Source organism: Frieseomelitta varia, unplaced genomic scaffold (assembly GCF_011392965.1).
Source record: "Frieseomelitta varia isolate USP_RPSP 00005682 unplaced genomic scaffold, Fvar_1.2 scaffold_912, whole genome shotgun sequence".
NCBI lineage: Eukaryota > Metazoa > Arthropoda > Insecta > Hymenoptera > Apidae > Frieseomelitta > Frieseomelitta varia.
The window spans coordinates 821,208-842,248 of record NW_025110715.1 but is presented as its reverse complement, the minus strand read 5'-3'; the positions used below and the strand labels follow the sequence as shown (position 1 = coordinate 842,248).

The 21,041-nt window shown below is 41.0% G+C and overlaps 2 protein-coding genes and 1 long non-coding RNA gene across 3 annotated transcripts; 2 read left to right on the top strand and 1 right to left on the bottom strand.

The window, feature by feature from the left end:
• Positions 1–677: 677 nt before the first annotated feature.
• LOC122537506 lies at positions 678–2,210 on the bottom strand. The gene is made up of 2 exons (XR_006308632.1): positions 1,728–2,210; positions 678–1,645 (listed from the first exon to the last, which is right to left on the bottom strand). It is a non-coding gene; the product is annotated as an uncharacterized LOC122537506 (long non-coding RNA).
• A 95-nt stretch (positions 2,211–2,305) lies between these two features.
• LOC122537503 (glycine-rich cell wall structural protein 1-like) lies at positions 2,306–6,376 on the top strand. Its single transcript, XM_043670710.1, has 4 exons — positions 2,306–2,412; positions 4,995–5,286; positions 5,413–5,781; positions 5,900–6,376. Exons 1-4 carry the CDS (start codon positions 2,401–2,403, stop codon positions 6,052–6,054), a joined length of 828 nt encoding a protein of 275 aa, XP_043526645.1. The 5' UTR covers positions 2,306–2,400; the 3' UTR covers positions 6,055–6,376.
• An 11,077-nt stretch (positions 6,377–17,453) lies between these two features.
• On the top strand, positions 17,454–20,441 carry LOC122537504 (cuticle protein 65-like). The gene is made up of 3 exons (XM_043670711.1): positions 17,454–17,804; positions 18,839–19,178; positions 19,973–20,441. The coding sequence occupies exons 1-3, from the start codon at positions 17,793–17,795 to the stop codon at positions 20,254–20,256; spliced, it is 636 nt and encodes a 211-aa protein (XP_043526646.1). The 5' UTR covers positions 17,454–17,792; the 3' UTR covers positions 20,257–20,441.
• Positions 20,442–21,041: the final 600 nt, after the last annotated feature.

Sequence of the window (21,041 nt, the reverse complement as noted above, 5' to 3'; positions counted from 1 at the left end):
TTATTTCCAGATGCCGGCATTATGCGTCATGGCGGCTGAAATTAGGAGGTTGATGTAATAACTAACAAGCGACGGAGGCTGGCAATCTATTTGGAAAAGAATCCAAGTTTCTTAAGGCCATTCAACGTCCCGTAACTCCAATTATTTAGAGCGTTTTTACGTTCGTCATCCTAACTGCACCTCTGTTCAAAAATCTCGAGACTTTGAAATTGGAAAAATTTAATGATACTTTGTACAAAAAGTTATCCGTGAAGTAACATGTTAACGATAATATATTAATAATACATTATATGCATATAATAATAATAATGAGTGCACATTATTATTAAATGCATGTAATAATAATAATAATTTGAGTTCGAATAGAATTTTAACAATATTTTAAGAGTAATTAAATATATCATTATTTAATATATATAATTTTCGATAAGATATTTCTTTGTTGCATAAAGTATTATTAAATTACTTTGTTGTGCTATTAAATATGTTAAAATTCATGTGTCATTGGCGAATTTTACAATACTGCAATAAGTTCTGGATATTAAGAAATTAAAAATAAAATTTTCTTAATTGAAAAAAAATTTTTTCTCAATTATATCATAAAATATATGAAACATGAAAAAAAAACATTAAAAATATAAAATATCCTAAGACTTTTAAATGAAGATAGGTTTCTCTTTTCCACAAACGTAACTTTTAATCGACACATCATTATTCTCAGATTCGTTACAGTTTTCTTTTTCCACTTTCTTCCATCTCTTCGGTATTTTCTCTTTGGTTCTCCATCTATCTATCTAACAAATGATAAAAATTTTCTGCTTAACAGTCACTCGAGTGCTCGAAAGTGATGAAGGACAATCGTTCTCGCGAAATGTCTCCTCAATCGATTCGAGAGGATCCTCCAAGTGAGAACATGGTGCTTTTACTTTGAACAAGAGATCGTGAGAAATTGCACGCGTTTCAGGGCTAAATCTGCGCGATCTTTTGCAATCGAAACTTCCTGCGACTATGTTAACGGGATGTCTGCTCGCTTTCCAGAGCACGTTCCTAGCTTGTGGTTCGTTCGAATTACGATAATAAGAAATGCTTGCGTTATAACTTGGAGATCAGCTGATCGATGTTTATGTAACTGAATGAAAGAAAGCTTAACAGACAAGCGGTAAGAAAATGTATGATATCTTTGCAAAACGTTTCACAAAATTATATTAATGAGAATAATGAAATAGAGCATTGTTATCAGTGTGATACGAAATGTACAATTTAGAAGATGTACAATTTATCGTTACAAATAATGTTCTCGTTGGAAACTTTCTTCTTAATATTATTTTGTGGTTACATCGTGCGAAAATTTCTTGTCGTTACTATTTCCGATGAACAAATCAATTTAAAATTACCTAATTGGTATATACACATATGTTATTAGCGTTAATGTCGATAAAGAAACATTTAACATAAAATTTTGGAGCAGAGTTAGTGTTCTTTTATTTACATTACCAGGGTATTAATACTTTAATTGTACATTGTAACATTTCTCGCAAAGGGAGAAGCTCCAAACTTCTGCTCCAAGAATTCATAACATCACACGCATCATGTAACCAAACATCAATTTCAAACTGCCGCTTTCTTTCCTTCGTTGCACAAAAATCTGCATAAATATCCGCAGTCAGTATAACCAGTTACGTAACACAGCACGGCATTTAGACATCGCCCGAAATAACCGTCATTACCATTACCATTATCGTCCTTCCTATCGAATCATTCCTATTCCTCCTAGATATTCGACCTAGAAGAGCAAGACTCATCCAATTCTCGCGAAAGAAGCGTCTCGTCGAGTACCAGATCTCGATTGGTTTCGTTAGCCGACTGTTGGCTCTCTGGTATATAAAACGTCGTCGTGCACCACGCCTGGACACGAGAGAGTTGGATATCGTAGGTGACCAGGTAACCCGGGTGGTGCCTGGTGTTGCACTTGGTGTGGCCTGGCGTGTGGATGCCTACGAGCGTGTAGGCCAAGATGGTGGGGCGGGTGGAGTAGGAGGCTTTTGCTCTCTAACGGCCCGTTAGAACATGGACGAAGCCGTGGAATACCCGCAAACAACCTACAACCGGCAACTTGTGTATCGGCGTGTAGGCGAGGGGTAGAGGGAGGAGGGGGCCATCTCCCCCTGCCTGCCCCCTAAACCCAAGCTGGCTGGTGGGACTACATCTGGTCTATTGCCGGCCGCTGGTACGACGTGGATTATAGTTTTTCTGGGGGGAGGGTGGTGTGGAGCGCGTTGCTTTCGAAAGGATGGTGATTGTGGAGCGTAGCCAGAGTAGAGTTAGGCGTATATAAGGCCCGCCGGCCCGGCCCAAGTCAGTCATTCACCGGACTACTAGCCCACCATACACACACCAAACATGAAGGCCTTTGTGAGTATCCACCACGGGGTTGGTGAATTTTCGCGGGGTGTAACGATCGATTAATCCGAGGTATCCAGCCGCGAGGTTGTTGTTCTCGAACTGTAGAATATTTCGGAACTCGTGTCTTCCGTCCTCGCGTCACTTTCATCCGGTTGAACGGCGAATTTTTCGCTGAGACAGCTCGATCGGTCTCACGTTCGGCACGTTGTAGAGTGTTTAAAGAACGCATTGCCCGTAGTTTGCACGTAGATTTTTGCCTTTCGATCGACTAGTCTTGGGAGACTCTCGCGTGTTCTCCCATAACGTGACACCGGTTGCGGTACGTAAATAGCTCTAATTGCTAATCTCAGCCCGAAACCCATAGAAACTCGAAGTCCCGAGAGCTTCCTCGCCGTTGACACAAACTCCGTTGGCACCGTGCCCTCCACGATGTTCAATGTCACGGCTCGAACCTCTGGCAAATCGTTTCATCCTCTCCGCTTCGCGCGGTGTCAGAACGCACGAATCGACTTTGCCCTTCTTACGTCGTTCCATTCATGCGGCAACGGGTTTCTGTTGCACGGTACGCTGACCGCGGAACCGGTTGTAATAGTATCATCGTCATTCAGCCTGTTGAACGGTACGCGGACCGGTTCTATTCCCGGCGCATCTTCATTCACGAACGCCTAGTTTGTCCTCGCTCTCGGCTCGCCAATTTTCCTCTCGACTCGCCTCCGGTCGTTCGACCTGAAAGCGAAATCCAAATCAGCTCGATCGTAGACGTCGTTTCGTTTCGTTTCGTTTCTCAGATCGCGGTCGAGTCGTCGAACGTTCGAGACGACGCGATGTCGCGAACGATCGGCGCGGTTTCGAAATCCGCGCGCGTCGCGTTCGATTCTCCGCCGCGTTCGCGGATTGCCACGGTTCCACGTAAACACGGGATGTGAAAGTCTCACGGCGAGGCAGTTAGATATGCATGATGGCAGGGCTCGACAACGCGCTCCTCTAAGTGCAACATTCGAGACAGGTTGGGCGTGACGCGTCGCCCGACCGATTTTCCGTCTTCCGTCACGCGCGCGAAACACCTTCCCCTTTTCATCCGTCTTCGCGCGTTCACGTTGGATAACTACAGGTAACTATGGACAATCATCTGGTTGTTCGAGGAAAGTAGACGAGAGTAGGCTGACTGCCTGTGTTCAGACGATTTTGACTGAGTTAAAACGTTCGAGATGGACTGGAAATAACAGTTCAAATTTTCTTCTCTTTGTTCGACCGTTAAACGTGTTTTTTTTGGAAGTTTAGAATGGTTTATAAATACAAAAGAGGGCTGTGAGAAAGTCGATTGTGTTAAGGTTGATTGAACAGCTTGAGCCTTTGAATGTCAAAGTTGTTCGACAATTTGTTTGAAGATTACATAAGAATATTCCAAGACGTTTCAAATCATTAATCCACGAATAACTCTAAAGAAAGAGACTAGACTTTCAATGCTCGGGTTAACCGAATCTCGAACTAGTTTTCGATTCGCCTCCCAGTTTTGTTTCGTTCGATTTTCTCCTCGGCTCGAAACCGGTCGTTTCTAGCAATGGAAGGAAAAATCGCCTGGGGGAAGCAATCGGCTCGCGTTGACTCGGAATCGTTCCTTTTAGAAACGAGCAGCAGGTCTGTGTTGGCGCGAATTTCAGAGGACGTTGATCGTCCGCTAATCACGAATTGCGTTAGAAGAACACGCGATTGCACGAGACGCGAACAGGCCTATCTTCTTTTTACAATTGAGAGGGAACAAGCAAGAAGAAACTCGATACTTCGCGATAGAATATCCATAAATTAACGATACCAATAATAATAATAACTGGACAATAGTGTAACTTCCTCTTGCACTTGACAATATTCCGAACATTCTATAAAAGAAGGATTTATCATTACATATCCTAAAAGAACGTTTTTCAAAATCTTCAACGAAGATTTCAATCGCGACAAAAGGATTCGATCGAACGCGAACGATAGAGAAGCTTCGTGGATCATTCGGCACGCGTCTCGGAATCGTTGCGAAATTTTCACGATCGACTTCCACCCAGCGATCGTTGCCTCGGACTTTGATATTAAACGAGGCGACAACCGGTCGCATCGTTGCTTTCACGCTTTAAAGGGGATCGCAGTCGAGGGACAACGTTTTCCCAGGTACGAGCGATCGTTTCCCGATGCAGTGAAACGACGAGTGCTCGCGCGCGCGCCAATCTACAACCGTGTACCGAGTATCGAAAGTGAAAGCCGCGGTTATGTTACAACGGTGGTTCGTGGTAATCGGTGCCAAGTCAATGGGAATCTAAAGTCGCGGCGATGGTCGAACGGAACGCGTTTGCTTCCGTAAAGAGACGCTCGAGATAGCCTCGTCCTCGTTCGTTTACGTTCCTTTTCCCTTGCTGGATTTCACTCGCGCGGGTATTACCGCGCGCGCGTACCTTTCACGAAGTTACGGTGTGTACTCTCGGACACGTAACCGTAACGAAACGAACGCGATCGCGTTGGAAAGAAACAAAAAAAAAAAGAAAAGAAAAATCACATTAGTCGCGCGACCAGTAAGAAAACTAACCGGAACTGACCCGTGCTCGCAGGTTGTGTTCGCCTGTCTGGCAGTGGCGACGGCCCGCGCCGGAATCGCACATGGACCTGGCTATGCTCTTGCCGGTGGTCATGGTCTTGGTCTGGCAGCCGGTGGTCATGGTCTTGCCCTGGCAGCCGGTGGAGGTGCTAGTCTCTCCGGTGGACTTGCAGCGGGTGCCGGTAGCGCGAGATCTTTGCAAGAGGGAGCGTCCAGCTTGGGATCATCATCTCTCGGTGTCAGCTACGCTGCTGGATCTGCGGCGGCGGCTGGCGCTGCTGGAATTCAACAGATTGTCTCTGGTGGTGCGTAACTAGCTGATGCGCGACGAGGAGTCGCCTCGAGATAATCTCGAGATTTACCTCGATGGACGAGGGACGGTCGTTCACCCAGAATCATTCACACTTTTGTTCTGTTTCTGTCTGATGCAGGCGTGATCGGAGGCAGGGCTGACATTGGACCCGCCGAAGGACCCAGGGCTAACGTTGGACCACAGAGCGGACCATCTGACCTCGTAGGACCCCAAGAAGGTGCCAAGAACGTCGGTGGACCTCGTACCGGCCCAGCTGGTCTCGTTGGACCTGCCACTGGTCCATTCACCTCCGTGGGTGCTTCAGCTGGTACCTCCACCCTCGTTGGACCGTCTCAGGGTACTGCCAACTTGGTAGGACCATCCTCGGGAGGTGTGAACTTCTACGCTGGCAGTGGCAACATCAACGGTGACGACGGTAGCTCTGGCTCTGCTGCCGCTGGTGCGCCAAGTGCTCTCGGTGGTGCTGGACTCGCTCTCGGTGGCGCTGGTCTGTATTCCGGTCAAATAGTCAAACAATAATAACAACGTCAATAACAACAACGATAGACACGCGACGATGGAGTTGGAAATTGAATCGTTTAACCGACACGTTTGGTAATTTGCAGGTGCCATCGCTGTTGTGGGTGGTGGTGCCGGACTCGGCGCTGGCCTCGGCGGACACGACGGTGGTGTTGCTGTGATCAACGGACCGTCTGGCGCCATCCACGCTGGACTCGGCTCTCACGGAGCTATCATCCCCGCCGCACTCGGCAAGTACTAGACGTTCTAAGGCCCCAGCGATCTCGGCTCGGCGACGGCGGCAAACCCACCACAGTCACTTACCGGTCTCAAACGATCCTCAAACGCGCTCAACGTCTTCTTCCCAAAGCTTCGTCCAATCTAGGAACATGGTCATAGCGCCGGCGTTAGTGGTGTAGTCGGTATATAGTCAGAATATATTCTAATCACACAAGTCCAGTCGGTATATATCGAGACACGGTGCGAAAAGCGCGAGTCGAAAGCCCAGCACGCCGGCCTCCTGGCGCCGTCGGGACGATCACGGGTTCAGATCTCGACAAAGAGGGAAACGCAAAGAAGAAAAGTGAAACACACACGCATACACAGACCGTGGACCAGGCCGTTCGTGACCTGCGGTTCTCGTCTCGTCTCGTCTCGTCTCGTTACCTTCTCGCCGATCACGCGACTCGTCCCCCATCGTCCAGACGAGGCACGGGTAAAATTTAGTCAATTTCGTTCGTTTCATCAACACTCATCGCGTACCGCGACGGAGGAAGTCGAACGAGAAACTGTGATTGCCAGCCACGGTTACGCCGCGACCGTCGTCACTATCATATCGGGTCGCGTTCCACACGACGAGCCTGTGTCGTACGATCGGCTACGCATCGAAGCCGCGTCCAAGCTTTCCAGTTGACGAACCACCTGAACCAACCGCGCCAGAAGCCCAGAGTCAACGCAAGCACGTTGAACCCGGCTGCTCCGCCATGGACCCAGCAAGTGGATAAGCTTTGGCGCTTCGTCGTTGGACCAACTGGGTTCTGTTCTGTTTTCTGAACACCCACCGTTGCTCCGGCAGTACTCTTTTTGTATTTCTTTTTTTTTTTCTCTTTCTCTCTCTCTCTCTACCACCATCTGTAAGGCCGCCGCTCTTCACACATATATTTACCACACTCTGTCTTTTTTTCTCTCTCTCTCTCTCTCTCTCTCTCTGTGTTTTTTTTCTCTCCCTCTCTCTCTCTTTGTCTTTCTTCCGATGAGCCGTGCACCAACGATCGCACCAACGATCGGCCGCGCCGGTCTCACAAGTTGTTATACTCACTGCCGCACTCAAGCATACATATTATTATTACATTACTCGTCCATGCGCATATATGTTTTCTCTTTATATATATATATACATGTATACATACTATTACTACTACTTCCTTCGCGTATATATATATATATGAACACATTGCCACACGCGCGCACACACACACCATTGCCTATATGTGTACTCGTATATATACACACACTACACATATATTATATAATCGTGTTATATGTTAGTGAAAGAGAGAGACCGGTAGATTATGGTAGGTCAGCCCTTCCCGTGAGTGAATGAATGTAAATAGATGGCGCGCCGCTGCCGGCCCCCGACCCCGCCCGCCCTCGTCATACCCTTTCTTTGCGATCACGACTAGCACCCCACCACCACCATAGATAGATACCACATATTTATAGCGTTTATACATTTATACAATACTTTATATAAAATAAAGCATCAGTATTTAAAACTCACTCTTGATTATTTCGTTTAGATCATCCCTCTCCCCCTCCTCCCCCTTTTGCCACCCCCTGAATCATGCTTCCATCCTTTCAAATATAATTCCCATAACAAATTAATCAAATTCAACATTTCCATTTGGAAATCTAACACTTTCGTTTAGAAGTTTATTATTTATCATAGTGTATCTGTTTGGAACTATTCAACAGTAGAGTACACTGTACCACTGTAACAAAGAACGAAATTAATTCAAAACACTGAAGAGAAACGAATCCCGAAGTTAGATCCCGAGTTGAGTTTCTACCGAAATCGAATCGCCGTCTGCAATTGAACGCAGTTGTATAAATGTGTACAGAACCGATAACGAGAAGAAGATTTTAATTGGTGTTGAGAAACTGGGCTGGTATCAAGAAAGGTAAGACCAAGCGTTTAATTGAACGACGTTCGCGTTCTTTAATTCGTGAAAAATTCCATTTAAGTGATTCCACGCGGATCTTCGGAGAGAAATGCATAAACACCAGCCGAAGAGAGGAATGATCTGAGAATGAATAGCCGCGAAGAGAGCCGTGGGGTCCAAATAAGGTAAGACGAACCGTTCAGTCCAACGATCCAACCTCTTTAACTCGCTAGATACCAACACACTCGACGAAGACACGAGCAGAAGCTAATTCCTCTCTGTTTCTTTTTTTTTTTTTTCTTTTTTTTTTCTTCTCTCCACTTTCCTCGTTTCCGTCGAATCGTTTAAGGAAGCCGACTCTAACGAAACACTAAATTCCGAATCGACCGCCTGTTGCTTGCCGATCGTTCGACTCCGGTTTGCTAATGACAGATTTGTCAAGAGCCGTCCACTCGTTAGAAAGTTCCACGTCCGAGTCGAAATTGCCCGTATACGCGTTAATGACGTCGCGTGTACCGTCAACAAAATTTTCATTCGCCAGCATATACTGTGCATATTGAACCACGGGTGGTATTCGTACGCAGCTGTTATGAAAAGACTTTTATACGTGTTTTACGAAATATTTCGAAACGTCATTAACATTGCAGCGGGATTGGATTTGGAATCAATCCGTGTGTTTTAAATTCGTCGTTGATGAATAAAATTGGCCGTTGGAAACTGGTAATAGGCGATAAAAGACTGATGCGAATCAGCATGCAGTGCATTAATATACAAGATATTCATTGAAATTAATTAACAGCATGAATAATCGTCTTAAGCGTGATTAAGTAACACATTTCCATTGAATCGATATAGTTGGATAATTGGCTATTCAAATGTTTCTCTAATGCCTGCGAAATGTATATTTCTATTAAGTATCGTTCTGCAGGTTTTAAGATTTGTTTCAATATTTCAAAACGCTTTATATTTCACATGAAATACATACGTAAATGTTGTTAAAAATCTAGAGATATTCATATCCATGTACAAATGCAATAAATTTCAAAATTATGAATGCAATTCTGTATTTCTACGAATTCGTGTGAGTGTAAATTTTCTATCTTTGCTGAATGTAATTAAATAGGAATTTGTTTCGTCTGTTTAATGTCACGAGCAGCGCTCGATCTTGACTATTTTATACATTGTTTTTTACATATCAGTAGGTTTCTGGCGATTCACTTTCGAAGCGAAACACCCGAGTTGTCGTTGATTGCACTTAAATCGATTCGCGTGGAACAACTTCGTCGAACGTGATGTAAGAATGGACAGTGTCAACGTAATGATGATTTAATAACGTGACGACAGCCGTGAATAATAGACATCGCGAATAGATGGGAATTTTACGGTCCTAATCTTCGTCTGATGTCCCTAGTTCGGATTACGAGCCGTACGCTTCAGATTCTTCCGTGGTTGTTACCAAACTGACAACTTCGAAACTTCAGATTCTTGATCTAACAGAGGTACTCATATTATAGTTAACACACATATTGAAACATAGTTTTATTCTCTTCTTTTGCTTTGATGTTACTACTTTTCCTTTGATAATATTTTTCTGACAATATAATAGAACAGTACAAACAGTTAGTTTAAAATTTTACAGATTTTTATTTAAAATTCTTTATTTTAATGTTCGTCAGAGTAGTGAATTAATTTTTGTATTTAATAGTAATAATAATAATAATATTTAATGTTTAAAAATTTTTGTACATTTTAACAACTATAAAAATTTGATAAATTACTATGAATTTTAAATGTAAAGTTTGAAATAATACTTCATTGAAAAGTAGTAGACACAAGAATAGAAATTATTAAATATGGATTGCATGGACGTTCACATAACGTGTGTAACTAATGTATTAAACGAATTTTAATACAGCAACGCACATAATAATTTAATTACATATTCCAGCTCGCAATTTTTATAAAAAAAAGAATTCGAGACTCCGAGAGCCAAAAAAACGATCACGAGGACTTTGAAAGCGCATTGAATCGTGCCGAAAATAGACCAGCGGTGAAAGAGGTAACTTTAAACATTGACGATCGTCTTTAGAACGCTACGATACTTGGCAAAGATAGTAATTGGTTTGTCGATGATTACAGAGAAAACTGGACGTCCCTTTTCGCGAACTATACAAGAATCATTAAGTGACACAAAAGGACGAGATTCACTTTGCAAAACAATATCCTATCAACGAGGATACTGCAAACAGCATTTCGAGAGGATGAAGGAAGACAGTCTCGCGAAATCGATGCGAAACTCGTCGACTTAACATCGTGTTTGATGTAGACTTTGACATTGAAATCGATGAAAATCCCATACCGTTGCTAGCGAAAGTATTCGAACGTTTGTAGGAAATTTTTACGAACATGTCTCTCTCGTGTGTGTCATATAAAACGTTTTGAAATTTCATTAACACTATAGTGAAATTCAACTACGGTGATTATATTGATCAAAGTTGATACAAAATCTAAAAATATAGCGTATGTTTCACAAACGTGACAAAAATAATTAAACATATTGTTAATTACTGATTACTCTCAAAATTGCTTGAAATGATCATTTATGCTGTACATTGATTCTTCGCTTTTATTTTAAACGTATGTTTAATGTTGCATTACCATTAATTTTGAATGTATGATTCACGATACTTCCATACACTTTTACATGAAATTTCCAGTTTAGTTTCAAATTTCACCAATACAATTATGACGTTTCAGTCGTTTCTCATTAAAGTGTTAATGAAATTTTATTAAATCGACATACGAGGCACGTAACGTGTGCGTGTGAAAAATTAAAATTCACCACTGATACGACTACAAACCGCTAAACTTAAAAACAGGCCATCACCGCATATACCCGACGCGACTCGTCCATGTATTAAAATTCAACGCACCAGTCTCCTTTCTGTCGCAGTCACGTAAATCCACGAGAAACGCGATCACTCGACGTTTCCATCGCGGTTAGAATACACGCCTGAGAGACGGAGAAACGTCGTAAGAAACGATTTGAAAAGAACTTAGGAGACGCTCGCTCCCAGGGATCGAGGGTCGATCTAGATCGAGCAGGCATTCAAGTTGATCGACCCAGTGCTGACCCATCATATTCGGAGAGGCTCGGACTTTTCGGTGGTCGATTTGGCCACAAATACGGCTTTAACCGCGGCTGAAAAAGGCTTTAAATCTCTTCCAGGTTCACGAGCGGCCACGGCGAGACTCCAGTGGCCTGCAGTTGACCGTGAATAAAATAAAAGCCATTGGATGCGTGCTAACCCGCGGAGTTCAATCGAGATCTACTCCGACGAATGAAAAAGTCGGACGATTCGGTGAAGAAGGCATAACCTGAGCGACTGACCTGCTTGATCTTCTCTCGTCGATCCTTTCTACTCGCTTTTCCTCCGGATGCCGGCAAGTATCTTTTCATCGATTGGCCATAACTATCTTGAACGCGAACACGTGACGTATACCATGTTTTATAGAAAGAAGAAACAGAAGAAGAAGAAGATTTTTGAAGAAGGGTTACGTCGAAAGATGAGAATAATTAATACTCGAATGCATTAAACAGACAATCCTAGCCAGTTGTTTTTTTGCATGGAAATTGGATCAAAGCAATTAATATTCTCGAATCGTCTCTTAGAGATTATACTATGTAGAAATTTGGATAGTTTAGAAATAGTAGCTAAATCTACGATTTAGTTATGAGGAATTTACTGCGATTTATCGAATAATATTAGAAGTTATGGTTTCGAACACTGCGTCAAAGATATATGTATACACGTATAATTAACATATCCGTGTCCTGACTTTAATTTGTATATCAATTTATTACTGTGTAACAAAATACCCGAATGTTTCAAGAATTTGTCTGTGTAATTTTCGAAACTGTGACGCGACATTTTACATACTACAAAAATTTAGAGTATGGAGCGTATAGTATCTGAGAGACGATTTTGCGCTGGACTTTTCAATTGCATTATAAAATAATTAACATGATTGCGCAATTTAAAATAGTGAATAGTGAAAATGAAACACTTTCGAAAGAAAAACACTGTCGAGTCAACAGGGGAGTTACAAAAGTTTCATAATTCCCGCCAACCGGATAGAAACGAAGACGCTGACGTAGCGCGAATCGTCGAGCACGATCAGGCGTGGTCCTTTCACTCTCGGGGGTGTGCGATTCCTACACTAGTTCCCAAGAAGAATCTGCTTATTCGAGACTCGCGAGCCTGGGTTTTGCGGCCAAGGTCATTTCGTCATTAAGCCTCTGACAGCCTCATCGAACGAAAACCCCGATTTCCACGTTGCTTCTTACGTCTCTAGTGTGTCCAGTATTCGATCGAACTGGAATTAAATTCTTATAACATCATTGATCAATTTCCTCGGCGGATGAATGATTTGGCCCAATTTCATAAAACGAGTCTTTGTTCCTTTACATTTTCATTTTTATCAGGTCAATTTCTTTGTAGATTAATTCATTAATGATTGAATAATGATTCATCGTAGTGTCATAAATATGCTCCAATTTCTTTGAATGATTCTGTCAAACGATTCTTTCTTATCCAAGGTTTGCTAATGATCCTCTTATTTCGCAGAGAGACTTTCAGAATCGAACCGCTGTTACGAAGAACAAAGCTGTGTAAAACACGAGAACTTTATTCGATTGCCACTGGATAACCTTTCGCGTGCCGGTTGCGATCTCACTTTGATGTGGAATGATCCCAAATTGGAAACGATTCGGACACGTAGCTACATGGAGCAAGAACGACGCGAGAATCGGCCGCTGGTAGGCTGTTCTGCTCTCATAAGAATCTCGATGCATTGCGTCCGCATCGTGGCGCAGACAATGACTGCAAATGTCAGTCTCACCATTAGCATTGATCGCTCACAATCCCGGCCGTTCCTCCTCGATCGCTTCGCGCGGCTACAAATTTCAAGTGCCACGCCACGCGAATCGTCCCTGTGTCGAATATCCAGATCAATTACGTGCCTTCCACAGCGTAGAATCTATAGTAGAATATATAGGTAGTGTGTTTTTTTCAACAGCGACGACAAATATAAATATTCAAATGATTCGGATAGCGTGAGAATTCACGAGATGCTTGCTCGAACACAAAGAGAATATTTATGGCGGAGTGGCGCGTTTAAAGGTTACCTCGGTTTAATAAACGTAGAACTAGAGTGGTGGTAATTTAGGGAAGTTTCTGATTTCAATTTAGATGGCTGGGTGTACGAAGAGATCGTGCCGAACAGATCGTTCGAGGTACAGAGTTCCGTGATAATTAAATTAGTCACACCAGTGGTGAAGTATTCGAACACTTACCAAAGAAGAATTCTAACGTTATGTGATATAGAAGTATGAGGACTGTATGTAGGAACCACAAGATATATTCGTTGCAAGCATATTTAGTAAAATGTCCCATGAATGAGCCACTTTGAACATGTAATAAATATTGAAAAAACTAAGATTAACGATTAAATATAAAACTCGTATCAGAGAAATGAAAATTTTATAATTTTGTATAAATTATACTATATTTATATTACAATATATTCTTTTTGGAATATTTAGAGTATTGTGGAATATTTGTGTGTAAGAATAGTTGGAACATTAATTAGATTATAATTAATTATATTAATTAAGTAATGAATAACACAAATGTTCATTCACACGTATTTAAAAATACTGCTAAATATTGAATATTTTTACGAAAAATTACAAATTGATTTGGTGTTAAAAATGATTCGAACATAGCACATCTGTATCAAGTATCTTGCAGTTCCTTTCGATTTGTATCAAATTTAACCGAATCTTAAATTTGTTCGAATACATTCGTGAGAAACTGTAAACGTTATAAAGAATAATTGACGAGTTTTCTCTACGAACCTTCTATATAACAATGGAGCGAACGCGAAGACTAACAAAGTCGTCAGTCGAAGAAAAAAATCAATATTAATTAATCACTCCACTCTGCAACGAAATTAAAATTATCGAACGGACAGAATCAATTTTTCACGTGTTGAAGAGTACTTTAATATTCGCGTAGCAATGTTTTAAGAACCCAATGACTGATATTGCTTCACCCGCATACTCAACGAGTCTTAGGACAACGACGAACAGAGGAGCCGGTTCACACGGGTTGCCCGCGGAAACATCGTGAAGCGGCCATCGGTTATGTAGCGATGCACCGAAACATCGCGGTCTGCGGGTGCACGAAGCGTGGACCAATTCCGAGGTGAATCACAAAATCACGGTGTATCGATCGGCGCGCGATAATTGGAGCAGCGAAGATCGCATCTTTCTCCGCGACCATCACGAGTCATAAAGGTCACGTTCGCTTCGACACGCTCACGCTCCGTAAGCATCGTCTGTGCAGGCGTCCGCGAGGAAACCGTATTAATCCCTGAGAACGTGACTCTTTCCCACCCGTGGAATGGAGCCTCGACTTGTTGCCGATCGGTTGCCTCATCCGGCGAGGATGACGCGGCTAATCGCCCACCGTTTTTCGTACGATTAGAAGAGAGAAAGAGAGATCGAGAGTTCGATCGAACAATTACACGCAAATTATTCGAGGAACCCCCGAAGAGATGATTCAACGTGACAAAATCTTCTGCAAGTGGCGCGCTGCCTCGTGACTTCGGGACATTTCTTAACCAAAGACTTGTGCAATCAACGATCAACGAACGAACCCTGTTCTGGCCAGCTTTGTTCGTTGTAAATGTAATTATGATCATTTTTAATAGAAATTAATTTTTCATGCGTTTTTTTTTTTTTAAATCTTTTCCACGTTGCACATTATCTCTTAATTCACGCTGTAGGATCTGCGGGACTAATTGGCGCGATTGGCTGTCTGTAATTTTTCGACTGGGAAACATGCGATTAGGAGAGATTGTCTACGTGTCTGTGATCAATAGTAAAGAGTGATCTGTGAGTTGCTCGAAGAATTTGAGTAGGCGATTTAATTCTGTTGAATATGACAGAATCTTTCGTAAGTAGAATGTTGTTTCTTCATTTTTCAGTACGTAGGATTGATGGTATGATGGTAAATGAGAGATCAATCGACTATAATTGTCTGACTGGGGAATTACTATAGAGTTAGAAAATTGGAAAAGATCGGCGAGAGATTTAGTCGATGAACTTTAAAGGAATTCGAAAAGAAATTTTCAATTTCATTCTACGAACGTTTATGAAAATAATTAAAAGAGTATCTCGGAGGTTCTCACACGTATTTCGAAATTTCTCTAAATGAATATATCAAGCTTCACATTCTATTGGTAAATAGAATAAAATCATTCGTAAGCTGTATGTTATTTACTGTTGGAACTTGCAAACACGATGTAAAACCAGAGACAAACTGATTAAAAAACAATCCATTGTTTTCCGATCGAGGATACGACGAATTAATAAGAAAAATTCGAAGCAGTTTGTTACTTAATTCACATCGTAAATGTGACATAAAGATGCAAAACAAGAGAGACTGATTGACTTAACAAACTGCCCAACATTTTTCTTATTTTCGGGGATTACGGGTTAATCGGCAAATTCCACAAATTAATCGAAGGATTCGAGGAGATTCGAAGAATTCGATGCGAAGTCAGAGATAAATAGAACCCTTTCGCAAGTTTCGTATTATTTCCTAATTTATGAAGCTGGTAGTGGACACGCGAAAAGGAAAAGACTAATTGACGCAATAAGTCGATAATCGTCGGTGCGCTTGAAACATTCAGGCCAATTATACCGTAGGTTGAAGATCACGCCTGCTCGGCAACGGTTACCTGTTATTCGCCTCCCCGCCCTCCCCCCCCCCCTCCATTTATCGCTGAAGAAATCGCAAATTACGCTAATTACAACGCTTTCGTATCCGCCTAATCGATCCCTTTGTTCCCCGAACGTGGCGTCGATGTCGAACGTGGCCATTTATCTCTCCAACGAAGGAGACACACTTTCATCTTCCACGAAACTTCATCCGCGTTGAAGGAAACGAATGAGTTTTCCTTTTTCTTCGAAACCGAGCTCGATTCGTTCCAGGCTCGGGCGTTTAATGAAACGAGCTCGCTTTGCCAGTCGAACGAACGATCGAACCGACGCGAGATTCACGAAGACGAAAGGTTCTCACGGAATGCCTGATCCCATTGCAACGCGCAACGAAGAACGATCGAAGTTCGCCCTCGACACAAAGGGGGTCACACCGAACGAATACCAAAAGTTCCGTTTGAGAAACCTAACCCAAACCTAACCCTTCTAGTTAGTCCGAAGTTCCGCGCCGTAAAAAGGGATCGTGACGGGAAGACGACAAATCTATTTTACATTCTACGCGGCGATCGATTTTCGAGTCGAGTCGTGACTCGATCGGTGAATCGATCTTCATTCACCGAGTGTTTTCGCCTATTAAGGTTGCGGTTATACTAAGGTTAGTCGACAGATAAATTACGTCGTTTCGAATAGAGTAGAGAGTTTCTGTTTCGCTTGTATTCAATCCTCAAACTCTGCTGCGATCCTCGAATTTTTTGTATATCTGTCTTTCAATTTAGCAGATAAGGTTTCATTATTTTTTAAGATGTTAGAATTCGGACGATTCGGACGTTCAACAAGTATTCTTTCACATTTTGTTGAGAAACCTGAGATTCTTTTCAGTTTTTAGAGAAATACAAGTAGATCGAAAATGACACAAAGAACCAGAGTTAAATGGTACTGAGTTGTAAACGAATTGTCCTTTCACTAAAATTTTAGGCATTTGATTTCATTTTACATTTGATATTAATCAGTAATGTGAACTTCTACTTTTCCTCTCTTTGTGTGAATCTTATTTAATATTTTTTAAATATCTCAATATTCGAGTGTAATATTATTGTTGATAACCATATCATTCTATCCCGGTAATAACACGCAAATATTAAAATATTCAAAAAAAAATAGGAATTCATACGAGAGAAACTGTAACGTTAAATCAAGTAAAGAATTCTAAAGTCAAATAATATAAAAGTTTTAATTGCTATGGCTCCAAAAGTCCAACAATTCTAGCTAAGGATTAGATACACATTTAATTAACATTTACATGATTCAATCCGTACAATTTTTATCGTACACATGTATCAAAATGTAATGCACGTACTTTAACACATTATTATTAATGTATAATATATATTGTACATATATTACCACTCTAGGATCCCGTACATATATTATTAGGATATTGTACATATATTATTAATGTATAATATATATTGTACATATATCGTAGTTTATTTTATATTCATTTAATCATTAATACGTTTCTGATATTTTCAGATTTTCACCCCCGACAAATAGTATTATAAGATTTAATTTAAATTAAACCTTATAATAATTATATAACTACATTACATTAATTTAAATTAATGTTTAATCATAACTTTATAATATTGCGTATATTCGTTTTCTAATATTATTCGCGTTAAATATATTTCCTAATAATATTATTCGCGTTGAATATATTCCTAAGTTCAGATCGTTTAAATTGTGGTGACACGTTGATTCGCTGACGAGAGCCAAACAACGATACAAATAGAAGAGAAGAGAAAATCTGCTTCCCGCAGTGGAAGCGATCGTTTCACAATGAATGATCGTCGAAGGTCAGTCAAGGGTCTCCAGCATCCTGAGGGTGGGTGTGCCGGATGCTGACCTTCTTGCACAATGGCTGTGGCTGCACCATCAACGGATATGATTTGAAGGGATCAACCAGGGGCGCGGTCGGGATCCTAGAGTGGTATATAAAGTCCGACCAAGTCGTCCGTGGGCACACTCAGCAATCGGTCGGTCGGCAAGATGAAGGCCTTCGTAAGTATTCCGCGGAACGTCGGAATATCGGAACAGTGGATGGATTTCTCACCGCGTGGGACCGCCAGAGAAGTTCGATCTCACTCAAGTTTGGTGAACGTGCATTTTGTACAGTCGTGGCTAGTCGCGGTTCGAAATTATCAACGATCGAAGATAGGCTATTGATAATGTTTAGAAACGGTGAAGTTTCAGCGAGGATGGAAGAGATTTTAAATTTCAGTTGAACGCCTAGTTTAAATGTATCTGCGTGTTTTGTCTTAGAAGCTTGTCAAAGGAAGTTACGTTTGACTTTGAAAATCGGATCGTAATGGAATAATTTGAAACTTTCACTAGACTTGGCTGTATTTTCTATCTGACGTTCTCAATTTCAAAAGTTTTGTAGTTCGAAATCACATTTAAATTGGATTTCGCAGGTTAGATTTCGATTGAATAATTTGGGAATTTCAAGTAACTGGAGAGATCCAAGAAACTTAAATGAAACAATTACATTTGAACGCTTCGTGAACGTTCAAAATCTGGTTAAAGGTGAAAGATCTAAATAGAATAATTTGAAAATTTAAGTAGATTAAATTTGATCATACTCTATATTCTGCGCGTGTTATTTCGAAAGCTATTGCAACTCAAAATAAAACTCTTGATACAATAATTCAAAAATTCAAATTTACCAAATATATTCTAGTGCAAATTCAACTGGATTAAATTTAATTACACTCTACGTCTCGCGTGTTCACAACAGCGTCAAATTTTAAACATCGAATCTTTATTAATTTCAGAATTGAAGTAAACCTACGCTATATATCCACGTGCTCCACTTCGGGAAACTTTTGCAGTTTAGACTAACGTTTGATTAAAAATCAATATTCTAGTAAGATTATTCAAGAACTTCTTCAAGTTTCATAGCGTGGATATGAGAAATTGAACGTAGAACTAACTTTCCTGCTTTGACACCAATACCAACAGCTAAACAAAATCGTTCACTAATTTATAAATGTATAAATTTGGAGATAACTTACGATTAATTTTGGAATATCCAGTTGATTCTGGGAACTTTGTTCGCCTTCGTGGCAGCTGCACCACGACTGCGCCGGGAAGCCATTTACGGTGGATACCATGGTGGACATTACGGAGGTCATCTCGGATACAGCCACGGTGTGGCGCTCGCTGGACCAGCTCTAGGTCCAACCAGTGTTGCTGGACCTCATCTCGGAGCAACTGTGGTGGCTGCTCCTTCCATAGGACCAGCTAAGCTTTCTGGATCCATCGCTGGACCGGTTCATGTCTCCGGTGCTGTTGCTGGCTCTGCCGTTGTTACTGCTTCTGTCGCTGGACCAGCTCACGTGGAGGGTTATGGTGGTCCCTACGACGGTGGAGTCGGTGAGTGACTGTATCATTTCATATTGCTATTAATTAATTTTTTTTCAGATTTTCTAGATCACTTTCCCTTTAATCGTATTGGGCGAATATTTACGTAATATAATTAAATTGTATATGATATATTACAATATATGTTAAATTTTGCGTATTTCATTTTGCGGACTTTGATGGAACGATTCAACTTCAGATCTGCGTGCTTTAATCGTGGATTAATATTTTAATGACCATTTAAAAATTTTTTGCAAACTGGTACTTTATTCTCATTTTGTATAATTTTGCATTTCTCTATTATGTAAAAAAAGATACATAAAAATCCACGATTCAAATTCAAATTAAAATAGAATAAGTAAGAATAGCCCGTACTCGATTAAACGTAATAAATAACTTTGACTCACTTGACATTAATCCCTTTATCTCGAAACACTGTACTTGATTAACATACGAAACAGATAAATATATTATACTATACCTTTCGTTTTCTGTATTTCTGTACTTTGTATATTCATATACGACGAATTGAATATCAATTATCTTTTCAACTCCAATTAACACAAATCATGATAGAAATTTTTGAAAGAAATTTTTGAAAGAGATAATTTCTCCGAATTACTACAGTTAAATTTCATTGCAAATTTAGAGAACAGAAAGCACAGAAATGGTACATCGTATGATCTCGCGAGTGACGTGAACAAACATCGCTTTCGAAGGTCTATAACCATTACCACCATTAAGAAATTAGTATGTTATAAATATTGAATATTTACCTGTTCCTTACGAAACGTCTCGACTTTTAGGTCTAGGATACGCCAGTCCAGCCTACGGTTACGCCGGATATCCCGGATACGCTGGATACGCAGGACACGGTAGTCACGGAGTGGTAATTGCCGGACCAGCATCGCATGGTGCGATTCTCGCTGGTCCAGCGTCCCATGGCGCTGTCCTTTCTGGTCCACATTCCGGAAGCGCCGCTGTATCCGGCCCCCATGCCGGCTCTGTGGTAATCGCTGGCCCCTCTGGCAAAATTACTACCCACGGGACTGGTTTCGGTGGAATCCACACTGGCCACGGTCATTGGTAACGAACGGGTAGCTGGTGAAAGAACGAAAGGAATAAAATTTGAAAACCTCTCGGTCGTATCCGCTCGTATGAACTGTCAGTGGAGTTGAATACGATATTGATAGATCGTAATTTCAAACTTTTATCAACCTAGTATGTATATATATATATATATATACACATGTGTTTCCGCTATTAAATATTACAATAAACACTCTATTTTTGATATTTTATACATTTTTGCGTGTTACGTGAATTTTTTTTTGTATTTTTGGATCTTCCGTAAATGTACAAAAATTCGTAGTCTAGACGTTATAATCGTTAGACCGTTAGATTTGTCTCACGACGATCCCCCGTTGGCGATATAATTGACTATACAACGACAATGTAGTACGAATACTTTTTGTACGCACAGTTGAAATGTTCTTATTTTATTTTTTAGATAATATAGATAATAAATGGTTTGTAACATTGACTTTTCGTGGCTCGCTCGCTGTTCACGGTGTGATTTTAATTCTCATCTCTCGCGATTAAAATAATTAAATACGATTTAGTTACACACGTCTAATCATGTTGTTAACTGTTGGAAACTGACGCGCGATACTTTAACCCAGTTATGCGCGTCGTCAACCTTTACGTCACTTTAAATTCGTTATGCGTTCCATTTTAATCAACTGTAAAATAATTATGCATCGATTTCATGCGCGTCCCAGTTCCGTCCTTGCAAAAAGGAGCCACTTATTTCACCATTGAAATTTCCCTCTATTTCCAATATTTGATGCATTCATTTTATTTTCCCTTAAAAAA